Here is an 18,362-nt window from a genome sequence, read left to right as displayed (position 1 = left end):
CACACTTCAGGACATAGCAGATGAGATGAGGATGAACTGTTGGCATTTTTACAGACATGCAGCCACTGAGACCTGTATAGTAATTTCCTGCATGTAAGCCGCATTATGCATAAGTCGCAGGACAGTGTTTTAAGCAAGTTAAAAGAAACAAAACTATATTAACACTATATTAATTGCCCCCCTGTATTAACATCATAGCAGAAGAAATTTTGCAAAATTAATGTATAAGCCGCGGCTTATAGTCTGGAAATTACGGTACTATTGGGAGACTGACTAGTATCTGTCTTTAATGCATCCTCCATCTATGCTCTACCTCAGCTTCTGAACAACCCTCCTCAGATTACCTTGTACTATACATAAGGCATGGTGATATTTATTGTGACTCTACAGTAGGTCTCCTTTGCGCAGTAGTTTGCATATTACAGTATATATTCCTCACTTGTAAATGGAGAGCTATATGAATAAACGTGAATGTAAAACTGCCATCATCATCTGTGAGGTCTAGTCACGGGTGTCTATTGTAGCCTACTACAAAGGCGCACCTGAAGAGGTCTGTGCACCTACATTACCTTGTTGCCTTCATGCACGTTCTACATGGACCCTAAAAACACCTCTTCTCAATCAGTAGTCCTAAGAGGTCTTGTGCTTCTTGTACTGTACACAAATAGCTCCCTCTAGAGGGGAAAACAGAACGGTGCACAAGTTTCAGTGAACTGTGAAAATGTGGATTCATTTAATGGGTCATTATAAATCATCTTCTGTCAGTTTAATGGAAAAAAGTGGTCATGAAAACAGGCGCAAAAAAAAAATCAGTATAGTGTATAAAGTTTTTTATTTTTTTATTTTAAGATGCAAGTATAATATGAAACATACTGTACTATTAGAGGATAAATATTTACAATAGAAGTTGCATAACAACTGTTAGCAGAGAAGAAAAAAAAAAACGCACATTTATTATCATACAATTGGCTAAATGTCAATCGTGAGAAGTCAGAAAAGACAGGCTGGGGCTCTGGATGCGATCTATTCAATCTGGTTCATACTTAGGGAGGCAATGGGTGATTGTCTACCAAAGTAATGAAACAATTCAGAAAACAAATAAAATAAAATAAAAAGGAATCAAGCACACTCAAGACCTCATGCATTCCCATTTCCTCCCTACAATCAAGGCATACCTCTCAAACAAAATCACACACACACACACACACATATTCACTGATGCCACTCAACACCAGTCCCACATTGTTTAGCTGCTGAAAAAGCAGTGTCCAGTGCCTCTCCTGACATCCTTCTTGCCTGAGCCGCCTCAAAAAAGTCCATATCTAGGGCAGGGTGATGATGGATTTACCTCAGAACACCCTTTAAAGCCTTCCATACACCCCCCCTCTTCCTGGCCCACCCATGACTGCTGATCAAACATTCAAGTGTTCTTCAGCCAGCACTTTACACTCAGGCTCACGTCTCAATTTCCTGTCATGATGATTCAAGTTTGTTTTGGGCAGAAATTGCTATTATCAAATGGTGTTGGTTGCGGTGTCGCTTTTGCCCTCCAAAATCATCCATACATCTAGGTTTTTAAAAAAAAGCAAGCAAACTACATCTGCCTTGCAGCAAAAAAGCGCTCAAATTTAAAGGGAAGAAATTTGTTTGTTTGTTTGTTTGTCGGCACACTGGTAAAAAGCCAAGAAGCGTAAACAGCGAATCAGCGAAGTCAGAGGACAATAGGGTCTTTACACAACAATGGTCCTCTCCTCGGGCATCAAACATCTTCAGCACAAAAGAAAACGGAATCAATGAGCTCCTACAGAACACTGAATGCTGTTGAACAACTAAGCAGCAAAAATAAAAAAGGGAGATAAAATCTACTCCAGAGTTCAATGCGGACAATGGTGATGGGGATGATAAAGAGATGAAAATGGCTGATCAATAATAATAAAAAAAAATTCACCAAACTCACAACCAAACCGTATCTGGATGGGAGCGCACTGACGAGAAGCCAAGCACAACACTCCAGTGACGCTTCACTGAACGTTACGACGGCTAACATGTCACAGACATCAACTTTACTTTTTATTGTTTACGTTACGTCCTAACATTCATCATCATCATCATCATCATCATTATCATGATAAGATCTGGAGGGTGTGCAAGTTAAAGTGAAGGTCACTCATGTCAGAGTGACCAGTCTATTGACCTTGTTCATTGTGACTGACAGATGTGGGTATCCTCCAGCTGGACGTGGAGGGGTTGGGTGGAGGGGGAAAGGTAAGGGAGGGGGGGGTGACCGAAAAATGGACACGAAAAACAAGGAGTACGACCGCAGGTCAGTCAGTCAGTGAGGTCATCTCATAGCATGACCAGTTATTTATTTCACGCTTTGAATATATTACAAAGATGTCACTACCCATGAATGGAAAAGAAAAATGAGTCTCTCAGCACAATTCACAGTAGATTATGTTGTTGTTTTTTTCCTTTCAAGAAAATATATGTTAAATACATACACAGAGCAAAGAAAATGGCTTGGATCTTGGAAGTAGGTGAAAAAAAAAAACAGAAATCCTAGAAAGCACAAGATCGGCCAATTCCCTGCCCTGTTCGCCTGTAATAATCAGTAAATCTTCACACCGATACATGAATATATGCACTTTTATAAATCTCCCCCATTCACTCACTCGCACACTCGTCCACCATCCCAGTAGCCTACCGGGAGAGACACTCTAAAGTTTACAATCAGTAATCCATATTTAGGGAAAAAAGAAAATCTACAGTCTTTTAAACGTCACCTCAGGTTTCACTGACAAGATTCACAGAGTTCACCTTCACCTTATTCAATATGCTTTTTGTGTGTGTGCACAGATAACTGAGAAAGCCCAAGCCGCATTTAATACGTGCCTCTAAATATGTCTATGCTTTTTATGTATTTATATTATATATTTATAATGATGTTTAAATATCATCTGTAAATAAACAACGGTCAAGCATAAACGTGTCGTGTTTTCACCCGTTCAGAATAGTTGCACGCATTCCCCCTCAAAAGTGAGCAGACAAAAGAACGCAGATAGGGGAAATTAGAAATAAAAAATCAAAGTCTTGTAGACTAAGAAAAACTAAAAATCCTGAAAGAGGGAAAAAAACATTCCCCCCATCCATGTTAGAGAAGAATCTCTCTCTCTCTCTCTCTCTCTCTCTCTCTCTCTTTCTCTCTCTCTCTCTCTCTCACACACACACACACACACATACACATCCAAAAGAAAGTAGACCAGACAGATATTGAGGGTGTACGAATGAGTGAGTGAATGAATGAACTGATGTATGTATGTACGAGTGATCCATTTTCTAACTGTCATTAAAACAATTCTGGACCAGAGACACTTACACACACTGTCTGCTCTACTGTTAAAACTGGTGAGGACTTCACGCCATCCTGCCGTGGCCTGACCGCTCCAAAAAGGACGTGGGAGGACCGTCCGTCACACAGGAGGTCTTCCATCGGACAGGAAGGAGGGAGGGAAAGAGGGAGAGAGGGAGGGAGGGAGGGATCGAAAGAAAAGAAGCTGGTGTGGGTGGAGGGACGGCGCAGTTGTCGAGTCTGGGAGCGCAGCTCACGCGTCTGGTCAAATCCTCGGTCGTCGCCGTTTGCTTCACTTGCCCTCCGTAGGGACATCAAAAATAGATCTGTTTGGCATCTGACGGGTTCTGTTCCATGGGGCAATAGGGACACTTCAACCTGTTGGACATGGAGACACAGAATACAGCCTCTAAATACATCCTCTGAATACAGCCTCTGCATACAGCCACTGAATACAGCCTCTGAATACAGCCTCTGCATACAGCCACTGAATACAGCCACTGAATACATCCTCTGCATACAGCCACTGAATACAGCCACTGAATACAGCCGCTGAATACAGCCACTGAATACATCCTCTGCATACAGCCACTGAATACAGCCACTGAATACAGCCTCTGAATACAGCCACTGAATACAGCCACTGAATACAGCCACTGAATACATCCTCTGCATACAGCCACTGAATACAGCCACTGAATACAGCCTCTGCATACAGCCGCTGAATACATCCTCTGAATACAGCCTCTGAATACAGCCTCTGAATACAGCCTCTGAATACAGCCACTGAATACAGACTCTGCATACATCCTCTGCATACATCCTCTGCATACATCCTCTGCATACATCCTCTGCATACATCCTCTGCATACAGCCTCTGAATACAGCCACTGAATACAGCCACTGAATACAGCCACTGAATACAGCCTCTGAATACAGCCACTGAATACAGCCACTGAATACAGACTCTGAATACAGCCACTGAATACAGACTCTGAATACAGCCACTGAATACAGACTCTGAATACAGCCACTGAATACAGACTCTGAATACAGCCACTGAATACAGACTCTGAATACAGCCACTGAATACAGACTCTGAATACAGCCACTGGATACAGACTCTGAATACAGCCACTGAATACAGACTCTGAATACAGCCACTGAATACATCCTCTGTGCGAGTGAAAGGGACATTCTCCTTCTCTCACCTTCCATTTTTCATCCAAACCATAAGCTGTCAAGACTGCTACTCCAATCTTGCATAATGACGAAAAGCCCCTTACATACGATGAAAAAGGGCTATTCTCATTGCATCCAAATAATATTGCCATAAAGAGGTCACGCACTAATGTCTTGGGCCAATCGTTATGGGGCACTAAGAGTGAGGTGAAGTGTTTCCATAGTTACAGAAAAGGCTTTTACAGAGACCCTCTGAGAGTGCCTCTGAGCACAAATCGAGTGCCGAGTTTTTAAAAGTGCATCAGACTCGAGGCTTAGCGGCACCGCTGGCATCTGAGATGATGAAAACGAAACTCATCCCCTCATCATGTGCTATTTAATGCCAAGCACCATCAAGCACTTAGAAACTACAGAAGTGGTAGAGCATGTCATTAGGGACTGAAGGGTCATAGCAGTCAGTAACAGTAGTTCGTACAGTGCTCCTTGCCATAGGGAAACGTTCGTTCGTCCGTAACAGTAGTTCGTACAGTTAACCTTTTACGATAAAATGCAAATAATTATTTCCAGGTCAATAAGAACTCTAAGTACCTTCGACAACCTTGTCTTGTCCTCTTTCATCTCCGACCGAGTCAACTGATCAACATTCAACACGAACTCCACAAACCCAGTAAGTATACCGACATGCACAACATATTTGTCAATACCGAAGGAATATTTCAAAATGGCGTCGGGGGAGGGTTTAACCTTTGAAGTGGGGGAAGATTTAAAACAAAAATTGTGAAAATATGAGGTAAAATGTACAAGTGTAATGTACCGAAAAACTATGTAGACATGTTGAAAAAGCTATTTGGTTTGAATATAGATTGTTCGTGTAACATTAGCGGACATTTTATCATTTTATTTCATGACGTAATTTGCAACATTAAAATATGCCGGGAAAATGGAGGGACATTATAAAAAACCAAAGCGCGCGTTAACGTTATCGCTAGATATCAGATATGCAGTAGTCATGCAGAATGAATTCGCCATTGCCATGAGTAAATATGAAGGTCAGATTGTAATTACATAATTTAGAATCGAGTAATGTTTTTGGATTCGTAGATTTATATAATTAATAGCAATGAAGTTTACACTTAGCAATCAGTGCAAGCTAGACACTTCTGCACGGCGAGGCAGGAGGTTGTCGACGCACAAGGTAAGTAAAGCATTTAAGCAAACATTGTTGGTAACGTTAGCAAGGTCGAAGAGTCGTGTAAGGTTTTGGGATCGTATGTTTATATAATGAATCGTTTTGAGGCTTACACTTAGCAATCAGTGCAAGCTAGACACTTTCTGCACGGTGAGGCAGGAGGTTGCGTCGACGCACAAGGTAAACGTTGTTGGTAACAACGCCAGACATAGATTTCAGCACAACAATATATTTGTAAGCAACACGTAGTGAATTAAGTGGCATTTCAATATTTTATTTGTGTAAGATCAGAGTCCAATGAAATGGTTAGGCTGAATTCGAGTTATTAATATTGTGCACACACAGCGTAAAATGGCACTGACCGCCGTGGGGATTTTATTCAAATAATTACTAGATGGCTCCTTTTTTACCCAGTAGGTGGCAGTCCAGGACAAGAAATAACAGAACTGTATATACACAGCTCTGCTATGTCCTATCCTGGACTGCCACCTACTGGATAAAAAAGGCACCCACCTAGTAGTTATGTGAATAAAATCCCCTCTGTGTTCAATGAAAACCTAGTTAACACATGAATCCAACAAACCACATAACCAATAAAAATAATGTTTTCGTAGCAGCACTTTCCAACAACATAATCACTGCCCATGAAATAATAATTTAGTTTAATATATTTGCTGTATGATTTTTTTTTTTTTCCTTTCTCAGAAAAAATGCCTAAATATACTGAGGCTGCCATGGCAAAGGCCCTGCAGGAATTGGAGGAGGGCGGGAGCCTCCGCAAGGTGGCTGCCCACCACAGCATCCCCCCACACCACCCTACAGCACAGGAGGCGTGGGCGGCATGGGCATGGGCACAGCGTTTCCCACCCTAACCGGGCCCTCATGCCAGGGGAGGAGGCATTGGTGGGCTACATTTTTTGGATGGTGGTCCACGGGTTTCCCATTACCCTTGTTATTGGCCACTGAGATTTGTAAGGCGTCTGGACGGACATCACCCATAATGAACATGGAGAAGGGCCTGAGCAAGATGTGGTGGACTCGCTTCAAGTCCTCATAACAGTCCATTAACAATGTTAAATAATAAACAGGATAAATATTTGAAATACTCCTGGCATATGCTCTGGCATCTTCAATTTACATTAGAAACACTTCCACAGGTAGCCTTTGTGTACATATCCATGGGAAGCAAAATATTATCCAGACAGCTTGGAGGACTTGCAAGAATGATGTAACAACATACAACAGGCAACCTGCCACTGTGGCCTCGCGGAGGCCTGATCCCCTTGATAGGGAGAGGGTCCATGGGGCCATCTGCCAGGCCCTGTACCAGCAGCATGGGTTCAACTGCGACGAGACGGGCTTTGGAGACAAGGGGCCACTCCAGGCAACGTGTCCTCTGTCGCAAGGGACAGAGGCACGTGTACGTGTGACCACGTCCTGTCCACTGCTGCGTGAACGCTGCTGGGGAGAGCATCCCCCTGTTCGTCATCTTTCTCAGCACAGCCTGGAGGGGCCAACCAACGCACTCTACGGCGTGTCGGAGAGAGGCTACATGGACAGTGACTTGTTCCTGAAGTGGCTGGGGCACTGTACGCCCTCTACCATCAAGAGCGGGTTCCGATCTACAGGCCCGTTCCCGCTTGACAGGACAATTCATTGAGTTAACATCTTTTTCTAAACACCTACTAACAGCTCGTCAAAGGCCTCTGGAAACCACACCACCTTCATCCGGATACGGATGAGGACCCGGAGGACCTCACTGACGTCGCTGACGTCTCCACCGCTGTCGCCGCTGCCTACGCGTCTTCTCCCACCACCTCCGCCGCCGCCCACATGGGAACCGTCACCGCCACTGTAGCCTCCTCCACCTTGGGGAACCACTGCCTCCTCCTCCTCGGCCACCTCCACCACCGCTGCTGCCACCACCGCTGCTGCCACCACGATGACCCCTGCTGCCACCACCACCACCACCGCTGCTGCCACCACCACCGCTGCAGCCACCACGACCACCGCTGCTGCCACCACGACCACCGCTGCTGCCACCACGACCACCGCTGCTGCCACCACCCTTGCTACCACCACCACCCTTGCTACCACCACCACCCCTGCTGCCACCACCACCCCTGCAGCCACCACGATGACCCCTGCTGCCACCACCACTGTAGCCACCACCACCCCTGCTGCCACCACCACACCTGCAGCCACCACGATGACCCCTGCTGCCACCACCACTGTAGCCACCACCACCCCTGCAGCCACCACGATGACCCCTGCTGCCACCACCACCCCTGCAGCCACCACGATGACCCCTGCTGCCACCACCACTGTAGCCACCACCACCCCTGCAGCCACCACGATGACCCCTGCTGCCACCACCACTGTAGCCACCACCACCACCCCTGCTGCCACCACCACCGCTGCAGCTACCACGATGACCCCTGCTGCCACCACCGCTGCAGCCACCACGATGACCCCTGCTGCCACCACCGCTGCAGCCACCACGATGACCCCTGCTGCCACCACCACCACCACCCCTGCTGCCACCACCACCACCACCCCTGCTGCCACCACCACCACCACCCCTGCTGCCACCACCACCGCTGCAGCTACCACGATGACCCCTGCTGCCACCACCGCTGCAGCCACCACGATGACCCCTGCTGCCACCACCGCTGCAGCTACCACGATGACCCCTGCTGCCACCACCACTGCAGCCACCACGATGACCCCTGCTGCCACCACCGCTGCAGCCACCACGATGACCCCTGCTGCCACCACCACCACCACCCCTGCTGCCGCAGCCACACCACCACACCCCTGCTGCAGCCATATATATTTTGTTTTGTGTTCTGGTCTTACAAGGGCTTCTTGAAATGGCACTTCATTCAGTATGCATGTTGTGTTCTGTGTCCTGGTCTTACAAGGGATCTTAATCTGATGCATTCACTTGTGATTGTTGCAATTATGTTCTTTTCACATTTGAAATGCTTTACAATATATATTTCTCTTTAACATGGCACATATGAATGTCCTATGCTGTAATGCGGTGTTACACCGTCTTCCATGCACATGAAGGCTTTACAAATTAATGTTATTATGCGGTTGAGTAACCTTACCGTTCATTGCGATCATAAACATGTTATGACATATAAACATGCTAACGTTGTACTGTATAGAAACGAAGGAGGGACAGTACTAGCAATACTAACATGCAGTTGTGTTTTCATTAAGCATTATCGCACGAGTGGTGCTGTTGGCTGTGGTTCGCCGTCGGCACGAAGCCTCATAGCATCAACCTGTTCAGATGTCTCAAAAGTGTTCTTACATGTGACACTTTTCTATGTCCCCCTCCACGCAAACACTTGACTTGATGCACTTTGTGTTTATAATAAAAGTTGTCACTGCTGCACTCGGAGTTTCTATTGATTTATTCAAAAGTATTAGTTATCACAGAAAGGACGTGGCAGTATCAAATGACTTGGCTAGTAAGGCTAAACTGCAGGTAAGCTAAATCCTAAAATAATTATTGCCAGGTCATTGACCAACAAACCTATGCGTTAACTACTTAATTGACCTACATTAAACACCGTGAAAACACGTTATAAGGTGTAAAATGTGTGTTTAAATGGTACAAAACGACACTGTACGAACTACTGTTACGGTTTCGCGAACCTAGTGTACGGAATACGGTTACTGGCTACGTTAGCAAAACAAGGGACGTGTCCTACTAAATCACCCATAGTGTTAGCCACAATGCTCGGATATAACCCAATCAGGGCTTATTTTGACGACAAGACCCTCCTCTACAAATAAAGCTATAGAGGAAGTCTATTGGACCTCGTATCACTCAATCATCCTGCAGGAAGTGCCAAAACTGGCCAAACCAGAGGCGACAGACTGTACGAACTACTGTGGCGACATTGCTATATAGGCCACAAATAGTCTCGGAAATAACTGTGCCTGTAACTGTGCCTGTTGCTGTGTCTACAGTATATCCAGTGCATCAAACCCAACCCCCCTGCAGACATAATAATCATCTAGGTTTTTCTCTGCCATCCAAACAGTGGTTTATGAGCAGGGTTGGTGAATACATGACCGGAAATATGGAGGTCTTACTTTCCAGCGTTGGTGAGCTTGTTGAGGGCGTCTCTGGAGATCACGTGCCCACAGATGAGCTTCATGGGTGGGTTGCTCTCCGAGGTCTGCTGCCTCAGGATGGGGCAGGCGAACACTGAGTGGTACCAACACTTCTTGCCGAGGTCAATCTCAATCTGCGCACACACACACACACACACACACACACACACACACACACACACACACACACACACACACACACACACACACACACACACACACACATCAACAGGATTATGGAACAGGCGTAGACATGCTACACACATAGCTTCAGACTTTCATGATGTTCACAACTTCATGATCACAAACAAAAAGGCTTCAAACGTTATAAATGTTTATTTATGTTTACGGCACAAGTTTAAAACTGAAAACAGAAAACAAAATCCTCCAACTACATCTTCAACTCTAAATTAGCTTGCAGTTTAATGACTGTACACAGTCACAGGCCTAATGTAGCTCTGTAGACTTTATATCCATGATATATCTTTAGGTATTTTCAGAAGTCGACAGACAGAAAAGAAGACAGGCCGAGACAAATGTGTGGATGGAGATCCGAGACTGATTATGAACAAAAAGTGTGATGAGGAAGGATACACTTAAAAACAGAAGCTGAAAACAGCCCTGTTGTGCATAATTAACTACTACACATAGTAGTTCTCAATGATGTTTGCAATGTGATATAATGTTTGGTAAGGGACAAAACACTGTGGGGAGTCTTTCATTATTATTATTTCTACAAAACAGCAGGGGACTCTTACAAATATCATTTTTATAGTTTTCATTGCGACCGACAGACAGACAGAGAAGGGAAGTTACCGGAAGTTCGTCCTTGTGAGTCCACACCCCACTGCACTGTCGCTGCTCGATGACCTGCTTGATGTTCATCAGGACGGGCAGGGCCATACAGCCAGAGGCAAAACTACAACACACAGCACAGCACAGCACATCTGGATTAGCCTCAGTCACATCACGCACGGCTCATCACAACACACAGAACACTCAGATCAACAAAAAGTGACATATTGAACAATAGGGGCCCTGCCGTGGAGTTTGACACTCATCTAAATTAGACCACGATTGTAATACACTTCTAATATAGTTATAATAGACGTTTCATGGTGTTACGACCCACTGTGCGCCAATCAGGCTCTGTGCAGTCAGTGCACATGCAGTGCAGTGCAGACCCGGTGGTGTCAATTAGTTGTTGTGCACAAATGTAGAGCTGGGTATTTAAAGGGGCTCTACGCTCCCTCTGAACGCTATCTATCATTTTGGGCACTGGGTGCCATTGTGGCATATTCTCTTCCCACCATCTTTTATCTCTTTACATCTTCCTCTTTCTTTCATTTTACTGACATAAGCATCGGCCACACACACTTCATTCTTTCCCCTAGATATTTAATTGCAGATATTTATAATACTTTTTGGGTTAACCTTAATCCTGCTTAAGAGGTTGGAGAACAGACATGAATGAAGTTTCACTGGAGGACAGCAAGTCAGTCATTACAAAGGTTGTGTGTGTGGTGGTGGTATTCCACTTCTTTCTATTGCAATACAAGCCCAAAGAGTATTTTGTGACTAACGATTTCATGATTATGACTCAGCAACAACCACACAGTCGCACGGTGACCTAACTGAGACGTTTACACGGAGCGTGGAAAAAGCACTGACTAGCGTGAAAGGTCAACACATCCAGGCGAGTCACCTGACACTGAGGGGAGACTCCACAGAGAGGCCCAGGAGGGCGCAGGCGTCCCTGGTGAAGATGTTGCAGATCTCAGCCCACTGGTTGGTCTCCAGCAAAGTCCGGTAGGGGGAGTTCTCGATGCCATGCCGAAGGTAGACCAGACTCCCCATCAGGATCTGGATATCTGCACGGGACCACAGGAGATTTTCAAAGAGATTCTGATATGAGTGAAGTAAGCCAGCTTTTATTAATGCAATCTATCATAGTTTAAGTTTCCCAATCAACCCAATTAAGACACCACCTTATAGAACATACAGGACATTGCTGTGCCATCCTAGCATAGCCCTGGCCTCATGCAGAGCTTTTAACACAAAGTGTGGTCTCTCAACATCTCAATCATCACATATAGCACCACTTTATGGTTGACAAACAGTGGATGACCCTTTTCTCAAAGAGTGTAGCTATAGCTTTATTCAAAAATAGCAAAAACAGACAACTATCTCCTCAGTAATTTCATCCAAACTTAAGTTGAGCAACTCCTCTTCATTCACACTAAGATTATATAAAAACAACAACAACAACAAAAAACAGAACAACATTTCGATATGTACCATTTGGACGGGACACTCGTGCAGCCAATGGGCAGTGGCCTTGGGCTGACTCACCCCTCTGGTGCTGTGCGGCAAAGGGCTGGAAGTGGCGGGCATACTGCAGAGCTTCCATCTGGTTGCCAATGCCACCGTTGAGCAGGCTGATGAAGTACAGGCGGTGCAGCTTGAACTCCAGGGTGCTGTTGAGGTCCAGCAGCCGCTGCCGGTTCGTCACGGCCCACCTGAGGAGAGTCAAAAACCGGTGAGCAAGCCACGCAGAAATATCCACTTGGGGTGGCTCTCAAAATCTCTCCTCGATCCTCGATGCTCGGTCCTCGAGGGGCGATCCCACTGATCTATAACTAACACTGGATAGACTATCCCATTATTTTCGCCCCATCATTCTTTATCTAGATCAATGAGGACGAGGATCGAGGAAGGAAGGGAGGGTGTATAAAAGACCAAATGAGAGGCACCCATGGTAAGATCATGATTTGGGAGATCACGTGACAGCATGGTAGATGTGACCGCTCGTTTGAAGCATCACAAGGACACACACAAATAAAGTAAATATGAAATATCAAATGCTAGCAAACTGAATTGGGAAATAAAAGTAGTTGAAACAGGAAAAGATCTTATCAAATCTCATCTGTGAGTCCTAGTTAGTAACCTGACTTTCGCCAGATCCTGTAGTTCGCTGTCTGCTTCACACAAGGATCTGGGACTTCTCGATAGGAGATGTATTTCTGAAGGCGGGTCCTTGTAAAACATCCTCGCATGTGATTTGATAAACCACTTGCCTGTTATCTTGAATGACGTGCTAGGCTTCTTCAAGTTCTTGCCAAACCCGGTCGGAAGAAGAGTAAAAACATCCTTGCCACCAATAAATGTCTTCAAAACTATTCTCTGAAAGAATGAATACTCGATAGATTCGACAAAACGGTTGAAATAGCAGAATCAATGTCAGCACAAGACTCCTCGCTGCGTGCCGCCATTGTTATTTGAATCAAACACTCGCTTCGGCGCTCCTGATTGGCTGCTCATTTTTTGATCACTGGCACAGGGGTTTGGATTGCCCTCGCGTCCAGACCCTTGTGTGGAGCTCAGCGAAACGCCTCTGGTGGAGCATGGCGGAACTACAAGGGTCTGGCGAGAGTCAGGCTACTAGTTAGTGCAAGTCAAAGGATGTTTCACTAGAATTGTAATCTGGGTGCACTGCCCCTCAATTTCATTTCACTGAGATACTAGTCTGGCATCTGCAATACACTAACATTTCTTGGCCCATCAGCAACGAGTGGGGTTTACGTACATTTCAAAACTGAAAGTGGCTGTGGTAAATGTTGTCGCAACGACTACAAACATTAAAAAAAAACCTTACAGTAAGAGGAATGTGTGCATTTATATAGAAAAGGTAGGCCTATATACAATGTTTTCTGACTGCCGATGCGGTTTATTATCAGTTTGTAAAGATCGGGCAAAGTAGGAAGTAACATTAGCAATCCCTGACCAATGTGATTTGTTACCACAACGTCTATGCCTGTTTTGGTGCTAGGGTTTGGAAATGTTTGCGCAATCGTCGAAGGCCAGACTCTCTTCACAAAGAGAAAAGAAGTAGTGAGTCTGGAATCCAGGCTACTGGCCTGCAGTCTAAACGTGAAAGTGAACTCACTCTAGAGCGGGCCGGAGATCCTGCGTCCGCAAGGCCTCCAGGATTCGATTCAGTTCAAGAAAGGGTTGCTTCATACTCATATCGATAACCACACCAGACTCCTGCAATACATAACCAAAAAAGTTTTTATTCAAGAGAAAATGGGTTTAGATCAGGCACACAGTAATTGCAGACAGCGGTTGTTAAGATTTGAACTTGAAAGAGAGCCAGGACTGACAGACAGGTTCTTCCAAGTTACAGGTATGACATGTATAAAAGGTGCTCGATCCTAAACCGCTTTTGGCCAGCACTTCTAAAGGTCACGTTCTTACTGGGAGAACACTTTAATGAGTTCTGTCTTACGTGCCCATTTGTAATGTATTTTAAGCAGCACTACAGTACCTGGCATAAATCTTCAGCGACATTCAGCATTCCTTGTCGATAGAGGTGTTCTACGATGGTTTCACTGAGGTACTTCTGTCTCTCTGGCGTATCCCACACGGTTTCAGCAACGACCGCACTCACCTCTGCATCAAAATTCTGCAAAACAAACAGAAGGGTTCCTACATGTACTTCACAATTTTATCATCCATCCCTTGTTCCATGACTTACTCTTAGGGAAGCATACCCAATTTCAAACATTTTGAACCCCCTCCCTCCATTCAAGCATATAAGTCATAATTCTCAACCAAAACAGGAAAGAAATATCCTAGAGCACATACTATGCACCATTCATCCAGTCTGGAAAAGACCATTTCATATTATTGAAGTCCAAGGTGTAGTAATACATTCACTCCAAATAAATAACAGATAAATAAATACATAAACAAATAAACTCACCCTATCAATAGCCTTGCCCACTTTGGACACACTGCCATGTATGTCCTTGTGTTTAGACGCAAGCATCTGCACTGTCTCTTTGATTTCCTTGCAGCATTGGGTCATTGTTTGAGAAAAGACGGACAAGTCTGCATCTTGCACACCTGAAAGTTCGAATCAGAAGTTAAATCACAACAGGTCAACTTTACAAGTATAATGCAGACTCACAATCGTTATTCATATTGCATATGATTATTAAAGTATGAACTTATTTTCAAGACATAAAGTATTATTCTGAGAGTGGAAACTGTCTTCCTTCATACGTTTCCCCTCTACCAGATGAAACACTGGCTGAACATCATTGCATAGCCAAGCTCAAGTACTTCTCTTTGCGGTATCTCTGCCCATTAACATCGAGGCCTTACCAAAAGCGACCAGCTGACTGCGCAGCTCGCAGACGTTCCTCAGCAGCTCGTCCAGGCGCTCCTCGGACTGGTGGCTGTACGTCATGAAGCGGTGGAGAACCTTCTCCAGCTCCCGCTCAACGCACGCACACTGCTCCATCACGCTAAGGCAGGCCACACATTCACACTGCTCATCCACCTAAAACACAGGGTATGTTTACATGAATTACATCATCAATATGAGACAGGTGCATACAGCATAATATTTGAAAGAGGTGCCAATTACAACATGTGATAAGACAACCACTATCTAGAAAATATACCAGCCTTGCATTCATAAGCTACACAATGTACTCAACACTTATTCAATTTGGGTAAACATAAAGGCAAAGTCTGACACTCTCATAACCTTCAAATTATTTGAAGAGATTGAAAAACAATTATACTTTTTATGTTACAGTGCTTCTGAATGACTTCATTTGAATTTTCAAAAAGATGGAAACGAATCTTGACTACTAGACCACTGGCACTGACAAATCTCTTGTTTGTTTGCAAAGGGGTTTTCAGTAGGCCTGTGCGAACCACACCAGCTTTAATGTATTTATAATTCGTTTTAACTAGCGTTGCGATCATATTGCTACAAGACGTGTTTTACTGCCTTGCCAACTGGACGGAACAAGACTCGCACAAAAACTCATTGTTTACTAGAGAACATGGCTTGCAAGTAACATTACAAAACAAACATGCTGTCACCTAGTTGGACACATTTAGATCACCATCTACTAAGGTCTTTTAAAATTACTTAATTATCAAGTTATCGTGTGTTAACAGCGCAATGTTCTTTATTGGGAACCTCTCCATTTATGGCGCTGGCAACTTATCCCAAGTCTCAAAAAAACATACCAATGTATTCAATGTAACGTTAGCTCAAACAGCTAGCTAGGCCCGGAAGGCATATGTCATAGAACAAACTGAATCGAGGCACTGCTAGCTTGGGCTAAATCATCTCAATTACTCTATTGGAGAGCAACTGCAAGAATTTGACAAACATATTTCTGACTGTATTTCACATCGGTATTGTGAAACTATTATTAAACTCTTGAAACAAGAACTATCCAAACATATTAAACTATCCGCAATGAATTGGCTAGCGTGCTAGCTATGTCAGGACAAAATATTAGCTAGCAACGCAGGCTAACGCTAGGTTTTAATCATACAGCATAAACACAGATAAGCACAGGCTAAGACATTTACTGAGCGAACATACATCGCCTATACATTGATGCAACATATGAGGTTAATATATTGAACATGAAACCGAGGGTGTGCTGCTAAAAATAATTCCACAATGCCCTCAAGTGAGTGTAAACAATATAAGTAAATACAGGTAGCATTGCTAGAAACCTAAACAGTAAGGTCCAAAGCTAACTGAATTCAGAGGATACCTAGCAGATAGCAGAGCTAAAACCATCAAGCACAGGGAAGCGAACAAGCTGGCTAGCTAGGTCCGTGATATATGAAACAATTTAAGCCACTGTCTGAATGTATGGCTAATGGTTCGAGTTGTTCGAGTTTAATATGGGAACAACTCTCTTTATTTCGAATGACATACTGTACACTTAATTTTAACTGAAAACAAAACAAAACACAATGTACTTGCCTGTTGTGACAGCACCTCTCCACCAGACGTCCCTCGAAGCTATGCGAATTTGTCCTTTACTCTCCTTTTGGGGTTTACAGGCAGGGGAGCCCTCCAAATATTAGTTACAATGCTGCCATCTACTGTAGAGGATGGAAATGAAGGCTTCATCATGGTAAAGTTTTACACTTGCACATTGTGTTCCATTGTTCCATCCGTGCTGTTCTAAACCTGTGTCCATTCAGTCCTGTCCAGATTGTGCATGAGAGATGGTGACATTGTTGGGCGGTTTAGAGATTAAATAGGGGTTGATTGTAAGCAATCAATTAACATGTAAGATCAGAAGATGGTGGCTAATAAATATATAAATAAATGATCAAATAGGTAGACATGCAGACATACTAACTGTACATACTTGGAAACATACACATAGGCCTACATACATGCATACAGTACATATGTTTATGTTTCTTACACTATGTTTCTTACACTTTTGTCTAAAGCCTCTTGCTATAAAGTTAACATAAAAACAGTAGGCTAACCTTTTGCAACTTTATATGTTTCAACATTTTGACTGTGGGCAAAGCCTATCACATAACCCAGGGATCTCCAACAGGTAGCTTGTGAGTTACCAGTAGCTCCCCTCTTGTGGATAATGGGGTCACAAATCATTGGCATCATTATTTTGGGGGTCGCGGGCTGGAAAGTTGGAAACTTCTGGCCTAACATACAAGGTCAAAAGATGGTGATAAATACAAAAAAAAAAAAAAAAAAACCTTTGGAATAAATATCTGATGCATTAATGATGAGGTAGAAAGACAGAAGGCCACATTTAGGCTGAACCTCCACAACTGTGTCTGTCTTGCCCACATACTGATTTAGAGTAAACAGGATCACTGGATTAAAGTCATTTTAATATGTCGGGTTTATGCTCCCTTGCTGTTTCACTCAGGATAGTCTAAAAACCAGTCTAAAAATCAATCACCAGTTCCGCAGGCAGTGAAGATAAGCACAACAATCTAGTTGAAGTTAAACCTGAAGGACGAGGAAGGCGGCTCAGCCTCAGATGTTGACAGGCAGGTTTAGTCAGTCAGGCCTTTCCAGACCTAAGCCTTGTGTTCACTGCGTGAGAGTAGGACCTCTGGTTATGGACTGTGGTCCCATTTGTGAGAGAGACCGTTGCCCTCTGGCTCAAGGTCCATCTTAAGTAAGCTCTTCTTTTGTGCGTTGCAACAAATATCATGTGCGTCAGTGCCACAGCCCTCTTGCCTCATCACATTTTGACTGTGCGTGTATTTGATTGAGCATTTGACTGTGTTAGTAGAACTTATTGACGTGCCATCCCCACTATTGTTAGTCCAAATCAATCCTTTGTCTTCTTGACATCTTTAGCAGATGCATGATGTTCGCTAATCTTTTAGGATTTGTGCTAGGGTCGTTTGTGTCTGTATATTCCTTTGGACTATAGCTTTGCTCTTCTGAATTGATAGTGAAGCATTTGCTGCAAATGTATTTTCCATAATTAGTCAAATAAAGTCGTTTTAATGTGATGCAATTTAATATTGAATCATAAAGGCCACAGAATTATCCACACTGAGGCCTAGCGAGGAACAGAAGGGCAAGGGGAAAGACATTTAACAGGATTAAACCTGTGACACCATATGTAAATCTCATTGAGATTTACATATGTACAAATTTACTTATTCACTTTGAAGATG

General features: G+C 44.0%; 1 protein-coding gene across 2 annotated transcripts; it reads right to left on the bottom strand.

Moving 5' to 3' along the window:
• Positions 1–813: 813 nt before the first annotated feature.
• On the bottom strand, positions 814–17,147 carry rmnd5b (required for meiotic nuclear division 5 homolog B). 2 transcript variants are annotated; one of them, XM_062524463.1, is made up of 10 exons: positions 16,666–17,147; positions 15,027–15,204; positions 14,623–14,765; positions 14,185–14,322; positions 13,804–13,904; positions 12,156–12,376; positions 11,563–11,728; positions 10,674–10,776; positions 9,837–9,991; positions 814–3,727 (listed from the first exon to the last, which is right to left on the bottom strand). In XM_062524463.1, exons 2-10 carry the CDS (start codon positions 15,163–15,165, stop codon positions 3,664–3,666), a joined length of 1,230 nt encoding a protein of 409 aa, XP_062380447.1. In that variant the 5' UTR covers positions 15,166–15,204; positions 16,666–17,147; the 3' UTR covers positions 814–3,663. The 2 variants fall into 2 exon arrangements, with proteins under 2 accessions (XP_062380447.1, XP_062380448.1); XM_062524464.1 differs by having other exon boundaries at positions 12,210–12,376; positions 16,666–16,880.
• Positions 17,148–18,362: the final 1,215 nt, after the last annotated feature.

The sequence above is a fragment of the Sardina pilchardus genome, chromosome 21 (assembly GCF_963854185.1).
Source record: "Sardina pilchardus chromosome 21, fSarPil1.1, whole genome shotgun sequence".
NCBI lineage: Eukaryota > Metazoa > Chordata > Actinopteri > Clupeiformes > Clupeidae > Sardina > Sardina pilchardus.
The sequence above is the reverse complement of the archived record's forward strand: the minus strand, read 5'-3'. Positions and strand labels throughout refer to the sequence as shown.

Bases quoted from the DNA above. Each gene is read 5' to 3' on its own strand.
- rmnd5b (XM_062524463.1), bottom strand. From the start codon at position 15,165: ATGGAGCAGTGTGCGTGCGTTGAGCGGGAGCTGGAGAAGGTTCTCCAC. The intron at 9,992-10,673 runs GTAACTTCCCTT...GTGTGTGCGCAG, and splicing joins CTCACAAGGACGAACTTCCG to ATTGAGATTGACCTCGGCAA. The intron at 3,728-9,836 runs GTAAGACCTCCA...CATGTCCAACAG, and splicing joins AAGCTCACCAACGCTGGAAA to GTTGAAGTGTCCCTATTGCC.